This window comes from Topomyia yanbarensis, unplaced genomic scaffold (assembly GCF_030247195.1).
Source record: "Topomyia yanbarensis strain Yona2022 unplaced genomic scaffold, ASM3024719v1 HiC_scaffold_73, whole genome shotgun sequence".
Classification (NCBI taxonomy): domain Eukaryota; kingdom Metazoa; phylum Arthropoda; class Insecta; order Diptera; family Culicidae; genus Topomyia; species Topomyia yanbarensis.
Window position 1 is genome coordinate 11,734 of NW_026683969.1, and position 17,838 is coordinate 29,571.

General features: G+C 40.4%; 1 protein-coding gene across 1 annotated transcript; it reads left to right on the plus strand.

The window, feature by feature from the left end:
- Positions 1–2,941: 2,941 nt before the first annotated feature.
- On the plus strand, positions 2,942–16,309 carry LOC131696104 (gonadotropin-releasing hormone II receptor-like). The gene is made up of 4 exons (XM_058984635.1): positions 2,942–2,961; positions 3,092–3,344; positions 3,506–3,636; positions 15,514–16,309. The coding sequence occupies exons 1-4, from the start codon at positions 2,942–2,944 to the stop codon at positions 15,830–15,832; spliced, it is 723 nt and encodes a 240-aa protein (XP_058840618.1). The 3' UTR covers positions 15,833–16,309.
- Positions 16,310–17,838: the final 1,529 nt, after the last annotated feature.

Below are 17,838 nucleotides of genomic sequence, written 5' to 3' on the forward strand. Positions count from 1 at the left end.
CAGCTCGCTCTTCTGTTTTTTTCGGGCCCTCTTGCTCTACTCATTCTTTTCACCGAACGAGTATTGTGGTGACTCTTCAGTTGTCACCTCAGTTTCTCTGGCTTCCATCAGAGCTTTTTCGACTAATTCAGCTATCATCAAGAGCGTCTTCTGCTCGCGTTTAGCAGCTGTTACGGTCGATTTGATACTCGTCACTAGCTGCTTCACCTTGTTGTGCACATTGTGCTTGTCCTTCACGAACTCATGGTTTCCTCTTAGCTCACTCTGTACCAAGCCGCTGCTGGTACTCGCTGTGGCTACCGACGGCGTAACCGGTGATATCTGCAGCTTACCACTCCTTGAAAATGCAATCGCGTCCTCATTTGGTTTATTAGATGTCTCCATTTTGTTGGGTCCCAACTCCGGGCCGCGATCTCCACTCGTTGTACTTAGTCGCGTCTCGTGATTCCATGATTATCGATACGAGCAGTGAGGTCATGCTAGGGTTTACACTATCCTTCATGGGGAGTAGTGTTCAGAGCCGGATCGGAGTAAAATCGGGAATGCTCCAACCGAACCTAGTACCACCAACTAAATGGTGACAAGTTTTGAGCGTACGCGAAGACCTGCCAGGGTTTTGTTGGGACGGTGGCAGTCGTGCTGTTAGCCCACTCGCCATTTCAAATCGGTGTCATCCTTCCTTACTCAGGGAGTAGAACAGCACGCTTGTCAGCCCAATATCGCCGTCCATTTCGTGATCCGTGTCCTGTCCGTTGTCGTTCGCAATGGCCAGTATGCCATAATCAGGATGTTACTGGCGTCGATCCTGATGTGCCGTTTGGCACTCCGGTTGGGCTGGAGTGCTTTTCTTGCTAAGATCTTCGATTATTGGAATCTTGGGATCTTAGCAGAAGCAGCACAGACTCGCTTCGTCAGAGCTGCTTTAGTAGTTATGGGTTTTTTAAAGGTTTAGTAGCGCCAAATCCAATCCCCACCATATACTAGCAAGACTCCTACTGACCAGCAGTGCTTTTATGGAAGAAACTTGTCTTGATATACTTGTTTTTATCAATAGAAGTACACATGTTCTTGAGATAAAGGCAACAGCTCGACTGCACATCCAACGACCCATTATAACATAAGTATTGAAAAATAACATGAAACGATCTCACCAGCAACGTGTTGCTCTGAATATTTTTTTTTCCTGGTGTTTCTGTGAAGAATTCTCCACCCGTGGAATTGTTGCATCAACTACTCAGGTCCAGATGGCGCTGTGGGCACTAAGCGGAACAAACGGACGTATTTTTTGGCGACTATAAAAGGCGAACACGAAATTATTGCGACACATTCAACAGGGCATAACTTTTTTACCATTGGGTAAAAATCAACCAAATTTTGCACACTTTCTCATTGATGTGTATTGTTTACATGCTGTTAAACTCGAAGTCGTGTTTTTCGATTCAACGGAAATGGAGGTGAACCAACGAGAGTCGAGAGGACAAATTCTTTCCAAACACCTGGAATTTCCTGACCTGTCGCATCGGCAGTTGGGAAAAATGTTGAACATTCACCAGAGTGTTGAAGCGGTTCCAGGAGCGGTTGATGTTGGACCGCGGCAAAGGAGCTGGAAGAAAACCGGGACCGGAGAACAAAAAGACCGAGGGAAAAGTGAAGCGGATGATTAAAGCAAATCCCAACGTCTCAAGCCGTGATTTGGCTAAAAATATTGGCATGTCGCAGAGCTACGTCCAGAATGCAAAGAAGAGAGCTGGACTACATACATACAAGGTACAGAACTTCCCAAACCGCGATGATCGGCAACAATCGACGGCTAAAACTCGGGCACGGAAGCTCTACGAGAAGATGCTGACAAAATATGGCTGCTGTGTGATGAACGACGAAACGTATATAAAAGCCGATTTTAAGCAAATTCCGGGGTTAGAGTTTTTCACCGGTAAGAGCAAGTTCTATATGGACGACAAATTTAAGAAGAAGAAAATGTCGAAGTTCGCCTCCAAATATCTCATTTGGCAGGCCATCTGCTCTTGCGCACTGAGGAGTGAGCCTTTCGTGACTTGCAGCACGACGTGAGGGCATGTTCAGGAGCGTTCTATTTTATATAGGAGTTTCAAAGTAGAACTGGAACTGAAACATTCACGTCCCCAGCAGAGCGTTTAGTTTTATTATTTCGAACAGTTTTGTTTCAAAATTTAAAACTGTTATACGACGCAGTTCTATTTGTTGCTGATTTTAAAACACGTTTAGAACTGTGTTTTAAATTAATGCAAAGTTTTCAGCATATATACTTAGAACCGATAGGCTGGAGAAAAATTAATTTGAATGCAGTAACGCTGAAGGCATGGCGAGACATGAATTTTAAATTGAATAGAACATCCGCTAGAACTGCTGCTGGGGACAGCAAGTTCTAGTTTTATAATTCTCAGTTTTATATTATAGAACTGTCAAAATTATGAATCTAGAAATGAAACACTCCTGAACATGCTCTGAATGTTTCAGTTCCAGTTCTACTTTGAAACTCCTATATAAAATAGAACGCTCCTGAACATGCCCTTAGGACCTCCCCAGCACCCTAAATAGGTTTAAAAAATATTGTATTTTTTATATTATTTGTTATTTAATTGTTAAAGAAGTCTGTGCATGGACTATTATGGTACATTTCTCTTCGTGTCTCACATTTCGTCACCCATAATAATATTTTCCGTTATTTATGCTAAATCAATTTCAAATCCAAATCAAGAATCTTATAGGTATCGCTCTTATAGCGTAAATAATGTCTTTCCAATATTTTCAACCGAAATTATTGACGTTCAAAAATTCGCACGGCTTATTAGATGATATTTTAATCCTGATCCACTATAACGAAAGCGAATATATTCCACATTAAAAATACAAAATGATACCTTCGAGCTAACGCAACGTGCCGTGTCAAATAAACAGATAAATGGCAAACCTATTCTTTCTGTAATTAAATGATGATAAATCTATTCATATTTCAGTAGAAGAAAACACACAATAAATTACTATCGTATTATCCACAATCAATTTTTGCTTCCCGAATTCCCATATAAAATCTAACAAGATAAACAACTAGTTACTTTCTTACGCAAATCTTCCCTTTCTCTCGGTTCATTATTACAGGTAGTGAAAAAATCTTCAGGATAGAAACGACGGTCTTGGACCGGTCGTACTACCGCCGGTCAGACACAAACCGGCAGCGACTGATACACAAAGCCAAGATGAAATCCCTCCGGATATCGGTCGTCATCGTGGTGGTCTTCATGGTCTGCTGGACGCCCTACTACATCATGATGCTAATATTTATGTTCCTCAATCCGACCGAACGGGTAAGTATTAAGCCGCGTCAATCGCGCGCCACAGCACATAGTTAGCCGTAGCCATCTGTGGAATGGATTACTGGATATTTATGTAATGGAAGGGAAGCGTTAAATTCCATCACCACAATTCTCACGTTTTTATTCAACCTTCCATCTTTATCAAAACACAGCTCGGCGAGGACCTACAGACGGGCATATTTTTCTTCGGGATGTCTAACAGCCTCATTAATCCGCTAATATACGGTGCATTCCATCTCATCCCGATTCGAAGGCGGCACAATCAGTACAATCAACATGTAAGGTAAATTGTGTGTGACGATACGCGCTTTACGTGGCTTTTTGTTTGCGTACTTTATGTGGTAGATTAAGGTTTCACTAGAGTCGGTTTTGCTTCGTCGGAGTTCAAATTTTGTTTCGAGTAGACTGCAAAAATTCTTTTTGTTTAACATTTAAAAAAAAATCTTCATATCGAAATTCGCCACAAAAATCTGAAAATGCAAGCAGTTTGTTCTTGTGTACATCGATCGCTTTCTTCATCACGTCATACATGAACAAATCTACAAACAAAAGTCTCTTAAGAAGCGGCTTTGATATTTTTTAAAAGCTAGATGGTGATATTAGGATTTTGCCGTAGGACATGTTGGTAGACTTGAGTGATTCGTAGTAACACAGCCTAAGCCTGACTCCTGCCAGCAGAAGACAAAAGATTTACCGGTAGGGTCCTGTTTTTAATGACCCGGTTTTCTATCTGTATATTTCACATTCTTGCTTTCACTTGAGTACTGTAGCTCTAATTTTCATAACTTTCCTTATTTAGTAATCTCTAGCTAATTGAAGGTCGGTAAGAAGTAAAAAAGAAAGTGTGACTACATATGTCGAAATAAAAAATGAAAATAAAAGAATAAATATCAGAATATATTAGCTCAATTGGCACGCTCCCCATGTTATTCGGAGATTTTTCCTTCAAACTTTATCGTTCGCTTTCACAGTTTCATAGAAACACAAGTGTGCAGTAAAGTAGGCCACATCCTTGAAGCTGTAGCGAAAATCGTAAAGTAAGCTAGATTAATTATCACCGAGAAGACTACTCCATGCCATACAATGAGAATTGAAGTCTATTCGGTGCTGGGAGATGTTCTGCAACACCACAAATATGCCGGTACCAAGCCTAATCCCTACAAGTTTTGAGCTAAGTCAAATCTCTGTTTGAAATGTCACATGAGATTTTTCGGTATTCCTGAAAGAGCTGAGCTCCATGTTTGCTGTCAAATTTTTAAGACCAGAGCTGTTATGTTATGGTGGCCTCTCTAAAAATGTAAGCCTTTTCAATGAATCTCATCTTCCTATAGTTTTTAGGAGTAAGAAAGGATGTCCCCGCATGATGATCGTCATCAGTAGCGTAGCCAGAAATTTGGTTAGGGGGGTTGACGAAAATCGTTGATTTTTCGAAAATGCTTCAATATAATGTAATTTGATAAAATATTGAAAGTTCAGATACAGAAACAGTTCAGCGGTCACCATTCCATTCTCATCAAATGGTGAATAATTGGTCATCAAATGGTGAATACTTCCCAGGGTTCGTAAGCTCCTATCTCATGCTTTCATGTGCGTCTAGCTGAAGAGGAAAGGTGATGACAGTCCAGTCAAAACTAAACCATCTGCAAATAATGGCGCTCATGGCGTTGACGGGCTTTCACCACTACTCCGACTGCTGCTCTTGAGGCACTTCTAAATATCAAACCATTACACATACACCTCAAACAAGAAGCACTATCATGTGAATACAGACTGCAGGTTACTGGGCTTTGAAACAGTAACCACGTTGATCTTGCTACCAGTCATACACGATTGTGGTCACAAATGGTTACATGGGGTAAAGATATTCTTGCTCCCAGTGATATTACACTCACATGTAGTTTTCCTTACAGGACATTCCATGTGAAGATTTCCTCTCGAGAGGAGTGGTTGTCTGGCTATATGGTAAGACAACAACAAACGCAAGTGGTCTGTTACACTGGAGGTTCTCTGATGGAGGGACGTGCTGGTGCTGGTGTCTACTGTAGTGAAGTGAGATTGGAACAATCTCACTCGCTAGGTCGATACTGTACTGCATTCCAAACAGAAATCTTTGCGATTATGTGCGGGGTACAATCGGCCCTTGAACTGAGTTTGTCCGGCAGAGTTATAAACTTCTGCTCCGATAGTCAAGCTGCATTCAAGGTCCTTAGCTCAGACAAATCACTGTCCAAGCTAGTGATCGCGTGCCGAACCCAAATCGAAGAACTAAGCATTGTCAACACTATCTACCTTGTCTGGGTGCCCGAACATTCCGGTATTACTGGAAATGAATGGGCTGACGAATTGGCCAGGGCAGGTTCAGCTATCAACTTCGTTCGTCCTGATCCCGCGCTGCCAATTTCGACAAGTTGGATAAGGGAAAAATACGGTCCTCGGCTTCGTCCGAGCGTTTCTAGAACAACCGTGCCCAGTGATTTCGAAAAAAAATTTCGAAGCTCCACTGCGGCATGCTGACCAGGGCTTTAACCGGCTACTGCAAACTCAATTATCACATGGCAACTATTCAGCGCGCTGAGTCTTTTTCGTATGATCTTTGTGAATCCGACTACGGAGCCTCATATCATCTGATACGGAACTGTCCAGCGGTAGCGCAATAGCGATTTCAAATTTTCGGCCGTCCTTATATAGACGAAACCATGTGCAGACTCACAGACATACTAAAGTTTCTTATCCAATGTGGTAAAGAGCATTAGGCTCACTCGCAGACAAGTTGAACTACTTGTGAGTTTAACTTACCTGTTGTTTATTTTTGTTTTTGTGCTGTTATTTTTCCCACCCTTCCAATTCTACTTCCCCACACCTCCTTGTCCTTTCCTTTCGCTCAGGAAATGATGAAAACACACGGCAAGACACAAATCACCGACTACATACGGGGAACGTGCCATTTAAGCCAATATATTCTTATTCCTGCTTTCTGATTCATATCTTCAGTTTTAAAATGGAATATATCTTACGGTCAACATCCAAAATTTCGAAACCATCAACTTCGAAAGTTGGTCATCAAATGGTGAATACTTCCCAGTGTTCATAAGCTCCTCTCTCATGCTTTCCTGTGCGTCTATTGATGATATTTAATCTGTAGCCCGGCATCGACTGGGTACTACCGTCTTGTGCAGTAGAAGCGAAATGAGAAGGTGCGAGTGAGCATGAGCTCTATAACCCTACCGTACACAGAAATGAATACGTGAGGTGGCAAATAAACTCCGCGCGGCTGTCCGAGAAGACAGGAGGTTGTGTAAACTCAACAAGCCGCCCGGAAAACACCACGTTACGAAGAATCAGGAGGACAAGGCGGATCGGAATAATCGATCAAAGCCCACGTAACGAAGAAGGACTACGATTGGAAACTTGGCACATCCAACTGTAAGTCTTTTTGCTTCCCTGAGTTCGAACGAATCCTACACAATCAGCTGAAAACTCGCAACTTCAAAGTCGTAGCATTGTAGGAACTTCCTGTGCTTGGCAGGACAGGATGTGTGGAAAAGCGGGCATCGCGCAGTTACATTCTACTAGAGCGACGGCACAACAATCAAGTTGGGAATCAGCTTTATAGTGCTGGGCAAGATACGCCAACGCGTAATCAAGTACCAGAAGATCAGTGAAAGGATGTGTGTGGATCAAAGGCCATTTCAACAACTACAGCATCGTTAACGTACACTACCCTCACGAAGTGTGACCCAAGAACGAGAAAGATGCATTTTACGCGTATTTGGAGCCCATCCCTGAGATCACCTGATTAACAAACTGAGAACCAAATCGACCACGATATGAATGATGAACGATAATTTTTCTCCAATATCACAAATGTGCGCACCTTCTAGAGTGCGAAAATAGATTAGAAATCGCCTACAAGAAGATCGGGATACCGAAGCGATGGAGCATCTGTACAGAGTTATGAAAATTCTACGAGTAGGTAAATCGCTCAAGCAAAGGCTATGTGCCACAGGCTGACATATGAAGAGATACTAATGGAGACCTCCTCACGACCGAGTGTGAGCTGATCGATAAATGTATTATGATGAACATCGAAATAGCAGTAGACGGCGAGAGTATCGCAAGAACCAGTCGACGCAGATTCCCAGCACAAGATCTACCAAAGATTCATGAGGTGATCGGCGGGTTGAGGACTGATAAAGCCGCTGGCAATGATCAACCTGCCATGTGAGCCGCTAAAACACGGGAGAGAGGCGTTGTGTAGAGCACTCCACTGGGTCGTTTTAAGGATCTGGGAGAAACAGATTTAACCGGAAGATTGGATGGAGGAGTATGTCCCATCTTTAAAAAGGGTGTTAAGCGGGATGGCTGCAAATAGTTAGCAATCATATTGCTGAAGGTGTTCTCCCAAATCCCTTGTCGCCGCCAATCACCGTTAGCAAGCGAGTTCGTTGAAAAAACCAGCATATAATGCCTAAATACGGATTTCCGGACCAGCGAAAATAGATCGAGTGATATGTCATGAGCATTATAAATACTTTCGAGTCCTTTTGAAACTCGGAAAGGGCTACGGTAAGCTGGAATAATAAGAGTGAGGAATGACACGGTTTTGCGGAAGTCTGCTCAGCGTTTTAGCTTCGCCGGTAACATCAATATTATGGCACAAAATCTTGAGACGATGGTGGGAACGTACATGCGACTGACGGTTGAAGCGTTGGCAATGATATCGAGTTGGTTGATACCCACACAATTAGGGCGAATTGTTGGCGAGTTACAGCGGTTTGCCTAAAACAATGTTTCAATAGCCTACCGCTCGTCGGCATGTTTTAACCCGCCTAGTCGCCATTTCGTTTACTGGGTGAGCTGGTGTACTTGGGCTCACTAATGACCGCCAATAATGACACCAACAGAGTAATTTAGAAACGTATTCTAGCAGGTGAACGTTGTCACTTTAGGCTTCGAAAAACCCTTCGATCGACGAATGTACGCCACCGGATAAAGTTAATCATCCGCTCATTAGACCGGTTGTCCTCTACGGTCAGGAAACCTGGAGCATGCTGGCGGGAGATCACCGCGTTCTTAGTGACTTTGAATGCGACGTGTTGAGAACGATTAGTTTCTAGAACCATTTTACCGAGTTGTCTCCGCATTCCATCTTCCATATGCATCCCATCGCAGTACTTCCAATTTTTTATTATTTAAATAATAAAAATTAAATATTTTTTATAGTAAACTGGTCACCACCAATATTTTTTTTTCAATTCAATTAATTTTGTTTTTGGGGAGGGGGGGTTTAACCACCAACCCCCTCTCCCTGGCTACGCCACTGATCGTCATCGTCACTCTTTCTGATCTAAGAGAGCATGAAGATTTATCGTGGTGGATGGCGTAGCTATTTTTAGTGTTTTTGGCAAAAAAGTGCTAAAAGCGCACTTTAAGGAAACGCTATTCATCATGCGCTGTTTGCGTACGGCAATAGATCATGTGAACTCTCTCTACAATAAGAATTCCCAGTGCAATGGCCTACAATGGCCCATTTCAGTACATCTCTGCATAACAAACTCGAATCAATGACCACAGTGTCAATCTCAACATTGTGAGTCGGTATGTAGACGCGGTAGTCCTTCATAGAAGGCTTGTTACTAGGAACGATATTTGCTTACATCAGACAGAATAGTACAATTCTGAAGTTATTTTTCGAAATCATGAGAATAATTAGCTTTGATCTTACAGAAGACTATATATGGTCCGACTGAGTTCAATGTGTATGGTTTCAAACGGAAAGTCTGAGACTTTGAAGGAAAATTTATTTATGGGTCATTCCACGCGAAGTGATCAAGGCAGGTGCAATCGACCTTCACGGATTTGAACCAAATTTGGTGGAATTGTTCAGCTAGGGCCAATATATAAAAACCCAAATTTTTGTGTCAATTGAACCACCCCTCGGGTCATGGGAGCACCCCCTGTTTTGAGAAATTGCTAAAACCCTTGATTTTCTTTTGATCATATCTCCGGTTCCATTGACTCTAGAATCAAACGGCTAGATGGCTTTTGAATAAAATTAGTCAAGGAGTCTATAAAAATATAAATTTTTGGCGGCAGTGCTGCCAACTATGCGATTTTTCAGTTAAATATAAAAAAATATGTTTCTCCCAATACATATATTTTAATTTTGAAAATTCTAATGCTATCGTGTTCCTGAGATATTTTTACATAGGAAACACTTATAATCTCAATATAATTTGAGCGGATCCTGAGATACACCATATTGAAGGGGAAAATCGCAATTTCCCATATAAAATCGCAATCACACAACACTAAAAAACCAACTTGAGTATTGTGAGTTCAAACATGATTTTTCGTGAAGTAGACGAAAAATGATGAAAAACTACGTTTTTGTTTTGCTTCTAGCAGATCAGGGTCGATTTTTATGACCGTTTGAAGATTTTCTCAATTTCGGCCTAAAAAATGAATTTTATATGAGAAAATCCGAGTTTTTACCTTCAAAATGGTGTATCTCAGGATCCGGTCAAATTATATTGAGATTATAAGTGTTTCTTATGTAAAAATGTCTGAGGAACACGATAGCATTAGAATTTTCAAAATTAAAATACATGTATCGGGAGAAAAATTAATTTTTAATATTTAACTGAAAAATCGCATAGTTGGCAGCACTGCCGCCAAAAATTTATTTTTTTATAGACTCCTTGAATAATTTTCTTCAAAAGCCATCTAACCGTTTGATTCTAGAGTCAATAGAACCGGAGATATGATCAAAAGAAAATCAAGGGTTTTGGCAACTTGTCAAAACGGAGGGTGCTCCCATGACCTGAGGGGTGGTTCAATTGACACAAAAATTTGGGTTTTTATATATTGGCCCTAGATGAACAATTCCACCAAATTTGATTCAAATCCGTGAAGGTCGATTTCAAGTTTGCATCTTTTTTTGATCACTTCGCGTGGAATGGCCCTTATACATGGGCCAGGACACGGCGCAAAATAAAACTTCAAGAATACGAAGGAAATTACGGGAGATGCATGACTGAATGCTATCGATTGTGGTAGCAACTGACACGAATACGTAAAAACCTTGATCACGAATGGAAAAGCCTTGATCACGAATAGATCATAAAAGCATCTTTGTTGCATTCGCATGTGCAAAAATGTAAGTGTGCAATTGGTCACTGCACAGTGACGTCATGCATTAAATGTGACAGGTAGTGGTCCTGTTGATTACATTCTGAACTTAGAGATTATTCGTATTTTCGAAATGATATATTGGGAATAATGTTATTAGAAGTATAAATGTTCTCTAGAACGCCTTACAATTAAATTGTGCCTTTCTCTACTGTGGGAAAATGTATATGAAAGACCTAATAAGTGAAGCTAATTATTTGTTTATCAATTACTTCTACTGTTCTCTGAAACGGTAAGTAGTTTTGAAGTAAAATTTGTTGGGAAATAATTATTAGCACTAAGCTTATTTTAATGGAATCCAAATTTGGTAAGTCCAAACTGTAAACAACAGGACCAGCACTTGTCAAATTTGTGAGGTTAAGGCATTTCATACAATGGTCAATATCTGGGACATAACCGAAATGTCTTAACGGAGATTGGACTGGAAATTCTAACTCTAACGATATGCACTGTTGTCAACAACCCACCAACCAGGTCACAGCACCTTAAGCTTGTCTCTTCAATATAGTGGTTTTGATATACAGTCACAGACTAACAGACATAACAGTATGATGCAATTCCCTCAAAAAATATCGATTCGCTAATTTTATCAGCACAATACCTCCACCTTTTATACACGGTCCTAACCACTCATTTACAAAAGGGTTATCCCTCAGACTTGGAACAATTTTTCACTAGTGGTCTATCCCCCTATATTAGCGCATATATCAGTGACATCATAATCGCATATGCGGCCCATTCCCAACTAAAAATGTATTTAAAATTACGGTTAAAGCGGTCGAAGAATTGATTACGAGTGTTATGTCTGTTAGTCTGTGATACAGTCTCCTCGGTCGCCTGCAAATACCTAGCGTCAACTAATTTCACGAATATAGAGTTCAAGATTTGTGAAAGGAATGTACATAAAATGAGTGACTATCGCGAATGAACTTCAGTAGAATTTTTCGGAAATCCAATTTTTAGGTTTTTTATAAGTTTTTTACCATCGGAAATTAATAAAACGGTTGGTGGAGTAATACATATTCAAAAAAATGCTTCGGATTGTTGTATAATAGAGGCGGGTTTAATTCTCTAATAAATCGTCTACTCAGTGAACCAATCTGCATGTAAGTCTTCCGGAACAACTGGTTTTACCAAGTCTCCCGGAAAATACCCTGTCCGTCACCTACAGACTCCTGACTTCCGCCAGCTTTAGGAGAGCGCTGAAATTTTGATCTGCTCTATAAACCAAGTAAGTATAAGTCATAAAAAAGTCAAGATAAGTGTTCCATTCAGAGGTAGGAAGCGGCTGATCACATAATTGGCACGTAGGCATTAGCCCTGTGTACGTGACCAGTATTCGTTGCGAATATGCAATGCCTTGAACTGATTTGCATGAGATGTTCAAGTAGGAGGGAGTAGGCTTGGTCGGACGCATTCTCACCACACGGACGCCGTTGTGAAGTTCCGGGAAGAAGTTCATCTGAACATCCTTAACACTGCCCACCTCTACGTATTTTGACATGAGTTTTGCCTTTCTCAATAGAAAGGTATTGCAATTGCTCTGAAAACCGACTTTTTGACGGAGGCCCGGAGGGCCGAGTGACATATACCATTCGATTCAGTTCGTCGAGTTCGGCAAATGTCTGTGTGTGTATGTATGTGTGTATGTATGTATGTGTGTGTGTATGTGTGTGTGTGTATGTGACCAAAAATGTCACTCATTTTTCTCAGAGATGGCTGAACCGATTTTGACAAACTTAGTCTCAAATGAAAGGTGCAACGTTCCCATAGGCTGCTATTGAATTTCTAATGGATCCGACTTCCGGTTCCGGAATTACAGGGTGATGAGTACGAACACGCAGAAAATGTCGATTTTCAGAAATTCTGCAATGAATGTATAAAGGTGAATTTTTTTCCAAAATATGACCACAACTGCTTCGATTGATAGTATTGGGTCACTAACATCCATTCAAAGTTTATTTGGCCACATTGGCCACCATCATCGGTTCCGGAAGCCCCGGCGGAAGTATCTAAATTCAGAATAACAGTCACATCGGTTTCTCGGAGATGGCTAGACCGATTCGACTAAACTTGGCCTCAAATGAAAGGTATTGCGTCCCCGTAAATGGCTATTTAATTTCATCCCGATCCGACTTCCGGTTCCGGAGTTGCAGGTTGTGGCATGCGAACACATAGCAAATTGTGATTCAAACCGATACTCCGATGAAAGCAAAAAAGGTAAAAATTTCGCTAAAATGTCTCTCAAACAACTTCATTTTGCTGTTCTAGGTCACTGACGGCCAACCAAACTTTCGTTGACTACATTGACCACCATAGACGGTTCCGGAAGTGCCCGGGAAAAGCGGCCATCTTTCAAAATTTACGAACTCGCATCAGTTTCTCGGAAATGGTTAGGCCGATTTTCACAAACTTAGTCCCAAATGATAGCTATAATACCCCCACAGATGTCTATAAAATTTCGTACGGATCGCTTATATGGGTCCGGAAATATAGACTAAATCGTCCGGTCACATATGAAATTCCCATATAAGCCGGAACTCAATTTTTTTTTTGAAAGGGGGGACCCCATGAAATTTCAGAAATCGAATTCGTATTTTTGATGCCAAACATCTTTAAAATGCATGAAACGTCGAGATTTTATGTTATCTCGAAAATTTTTTTTTTATAAAAATCGACTTTTTGGGACTTTGCCGATTTTGCACCTTTTTTCAGTTCAATATTACCGTGGCTGTTTTTTCTTTTTCAAAATTTTAGAACTCGAATAATGATTTATTTTCCTGTATATAGTTGTCATGTGATGTATAATAATAAAATGTAAAATATGCATTTAAAAGCTTTTAATGAATATAAACAACGCACACATTCTCGTGATTCATGATTGAGAAAGGCACAATTGCACCGCTAGGTGGATTAAAATAGGTTTTTTAATAGCGGCGAAGCTAGTACGTGTGTCAGGTCATGTAAATTAATTTCAATACTGTCATTATCTATATATGTTGGGATGCTGTATAAAATGTCATTACGTTAGACAACGTGCTTCAAGTTGTTCTGCGTAGCAAATAATTCTGCTCGACTAATGTTTTTTTAACATAATCAGTAACCCGCATGACGTACATGATGGAATTGCATAGCGTTAACTTCTGCTATGTTGAGCTTCATGTTCACCTTCATCATATGCTCAACTTCACGAATTGATGGTCTTACCGGACATTTCGAGAAGTCAACAGCAACACAGTTGACCAGCAACGAGGTTAAATTTGCTTTGCGTTGTCACTTGTCGTTTATTCACGTTTCGCACACTAGGTAGAAAGAATTAATTTTTGCTTTTGCAAATAAACAAAGCGGCACACGGGTAAATTTGATTACACCCAGGTTTTTTTTTACGCGGGGGATACGTGCCGCGTAAAAAAACCGCGTAGAAAAAACCGCGTTAATTGGAAAATCCGCGTAAAAAAAACCGCGTTAATTGGAAAACCCGCGTTAAAAAACCGCGTTAATTCGAAAATCCGCTCAAAAAAAAACTATCGGCAAGACTTAGAATATTTTTGAAAGTTTTTTTTTGCGCGGATTTCGCAATTAACACGGTTTTTGCAAAAAATATTCTAAGTCCTTTTGAATGCAAAAGACTTAGAAGATTTTCGGAAAGATGGAAGAGACGGGTCTGGAAGATTCCTTATGGCCCGCACCCTAACAATATGGGTATTTTCGGAATGGTCTTGAAGAGTAGGTTCCAGAAATAGATTTTTGACGCCATTTTGAAATCAAAGATGGCGACTTCCGGTTTTAGCGAAATTCGCTATAACTCAATCAATATGGGTATTTTCGGAATGGTCTTGAAGAGTAGGTGCCAGAAATTTATTTTTGACGTAATTTTGAAATCAAAGATGGCGACTTCCGGTTTAGCGAAATTCGCTATAACCCAATCAATATGGGTATTTTCGGAATGGTCTTGAAGAGTAGATTCCAGAAATTGATTTTTGACGCCATTTTGAAATCAAAGATGGCGACTTCCGGTTTTAGCGAAATTCGCTATAACCCAATCAATATGGGTATTTTTGGTATGGTCTTGAAGAGTAGGTGCCAGAAATTGATCTTTGACGCCATTTTGAAATCAAAGATGGCGACTTTCGGTTTAGCGAAATTCGCTATAACTCAATCAATATGGATATTTTTGGAATGGTCTTGAAGAGTAGGTGCCAGAAATTGATTTGCAAAAACCACGTTAATTGAAACATCCGCGTAAAAAACCCGCGTTAATTGGAAAATCCGCGTAAAAAAACCGCGTTAATTGGAAAATCCGCGTTAAAAAACCGCGTAAAAAACCTGGGTGTATATGCCCTACTATAACAGCAGAGCGATTTCTGGCTTCTGAATTGAGCAAGATGAGAAAGCGGACTGGTAAATCGATTGTATTGTACGCAATTCATCTGGGTTTGATTCCTAATCCCGCACGTAAAGTTTCTAGATTTTCTTTAAAAAGAGATTTTTCTAATCCGAAAAAGGATCGAATGATCCTAATTTTAAAACCTCTATAATAAAAACAAAAAAAGTATGCCATGTTAAAGCACACACCAAATAATTGTTCGAAAGTCTAATTGAAAAAATAAAGCAAAGTAAACAACAAGGCTGCGTAAAACGGAGACTCCGCCAAGGGCGCCAAAAGACCAAGCTACGGCCGTGATTATAAGACGTTACTGATATGATAAATACATGAGCTTCTACGCTTTTCTGTTTTATAAAACCAGCTAGACAAAGTTACGAATTTTTGAAACGGTCATTATAGTTAGAATCGATTTTACTTTTGAGCTATTGTAAATAAAATGCTTTGAACTCAAATCTGTATGTACATAGATAGATATTGAAAAATTTACTCATCTGCTTGGGTCTCTGTAGATATAAAATTCTAAGTTACGAACAACACCAGATAAATTAACGCTTTTTTATTTCTATCCCTCATCCATACTAGGGAAGGATCGGCCTATTTTCAACGATCGTCTACCTGCAACCACCAGAATGGAAACAACAATCTACAGCAGCAGCAGCAGCAGCAACAACCGCAGCACCAACGAAGCACAAACCTTACCGTCAATAACAAATTGTCAAATTCGCACTCGAACCTGGCGGAGGAAATTTCCCTCATGTCGCTGGAGAAGGATCTCAAAAGTCTGGACGAAAACGTCAACCAGATTCATCTGAAGGCCGGTTCGGCCAACAAGCGCAGCCTGGCCCGGAAGTTCTATTCGCTGACCCTGTTGCTGCACCGGACGAGACCTACCAAGCTATAGAAATGACGGAGCGGGCCAGTCAGCGTCGACCGTTGTAAAATTAAAGTTCAATATTCCTATTACTAAGTGAGTCGTTTGTGGTTTAGGCGAGACACTTAGCTACGGTATTACAAGATGTATTTTACCTACACCCAGAGTTGTAATGATTAATTATTTAAGAAATTCATGTCTCAATGATGCTCAAGTAAAATACGCGGCAGCCAAGGAAAAGTGATAAATGATAAAATATTTACCTAGCACCTAGCAGCAGCGTAGGATAGATAAATGACTGCTTCGATTTGAAGCGTGAGAGCGTGAGAATCGTTACATCGCATGAATGAGCAATGGTTGCCGCTTGTTGACATGAAGAAAGTCCAATGAGATTGTTTCACGATTATACTCTGAAGTGTTTAGTATTTATTCCATCGTGATAGTAGTAAGCGATACCAGTTGCAATACGATGTATAAGCTGTCAGACAGTTTCAACCTTAAAACTAGAGAAGTAAATCGAATATTTTGATATAAAAAATGTGTTTTAATTAGCTTCTCTACTGGCTGAGTTGACAGTCATACCGGATCTCCCGCCAAATTGACTTTGATAGTTATGGCATCCACTAACACGAGAAGGTAAGTCGTACCGATCCGGCTTCACGATTATTACAATGTAACCGAACCCGCCACGAGCCACACAATGCTTCTGGAATACATTGAACTTATCTGACATATGATCAGATATATTTCTCACGTGTTCAGGAGTTCCCTGCGTCTGGGACGCCTCATACAATTGAAACAAGTACAAGTACATATGAAACTTATAGACAAAAGCCAGACACGCGCGATAATAACTTAAATTCTAATGATTCTAACTTTTGATAATAATCGTACAGATGCTATAAGTGATTCATAACATCCGCGAGTAGTTACTTTTCAGCTAAGACCCACTATTTACAGTGTCGAACGAAACAATTTTATTTGCGCCACCAGCCTCAAACTCAGAACTAATGGCGTTTTCGTTTTTTCTTGGTGCTACACCGGTGTAGTGCAAAGAAAGAGATAGACTGATTACTCCCAAGTTTGAATGAATGTAGCACCGACTACACCGGTGTAGTGCACTGTCAAAAACGAATATGCCATAAGACAATATCAACTAGCGCTGGACAGTCATGGTAGCGTAGCAATAAACGATACCAGCTGGTAAGTAGCACGGCATAGCAAAGCATAGCACGAACACCTGCACAAATCGTAGATGGAGTTGCAGATTTGAGGATATCCATTATTATAACAGACTTCGCCACGGTCTACAATGACGTTGACCAGCTAATCTCCACACACTTGGCCACGTCCTTACAAACGTTTTGATTTCATAATAGTCCTATCATCTGATTAAAGAAAACGCTCGGAACCGAAACAGTTTTCATAGATGACGGAGATATTAAAAGGCGAAAAAAATGTAAGCTGGAGATTAATGCAGGCCATATTTCCATGATATTTACAATACTTGGAAAAGGTGCATGAAATAGTCTCACCGGTATCCAGTATGCGAAGATCCTTTCTATATCCTGTGTACTGCAAAAAAACGTTCTACGTCGCTGCCGGAAGCGTAACGTGCTACACATCACTTTCTCTGCAACTCAATTTGATAACCGGAACGCACATTTCGGCCGCACTTCGAGCTATGAAGCGAATCATACTACGATGAAACCGAATTTTGAATTTATTTGATCGAAGCAATCACAAATGGTCCAAAATATCGAAAATTCACAATTGAAAGGCGATGAAAACTAAATTTTTCAAGGATAACGAAAATCACTTGCGTCTACAGTCGACGATTGCTGCGATTTTTCACTAGTAGTATAAGTATACCTACACTGAACCCAGAAATCCCGTAAAATTTATCTGAAAACACTTATAATTATTTTCCATATAGCTTTTCACATAACTTTTATATGCAAATCACATAAATATTCGAGAGATGGTTTTGATTACATTCTATATGAATTGCCGTTTAGAGCTATTGGTTTTAGGTA

What these genes read in the sequence shown, in the direction of transcription:
- LOC131696104 (XM_058984635.1), top strand. Translation starts at nt 2,942, where the DNA reads ATGGCAAACCTATTCTTTCT. An exon ending in TCCTCAATCCGACCGAACGG is followed by an intron (nt 3,345 to 3,505) that starts GTAAGTATTAAG and finishes ATCAAAACACAG; the next exon opens with CTCGGCGAGGACCTACAGAC. An exon ending in CAGTACAATCAACATGTAAG is followed by an intron (nt 3,637 to 15,513) that starts GTAAATTGTGTG and finishes CATCCATACTAG; the next exon opens with GGAAGGATCGGCCTATTTTC.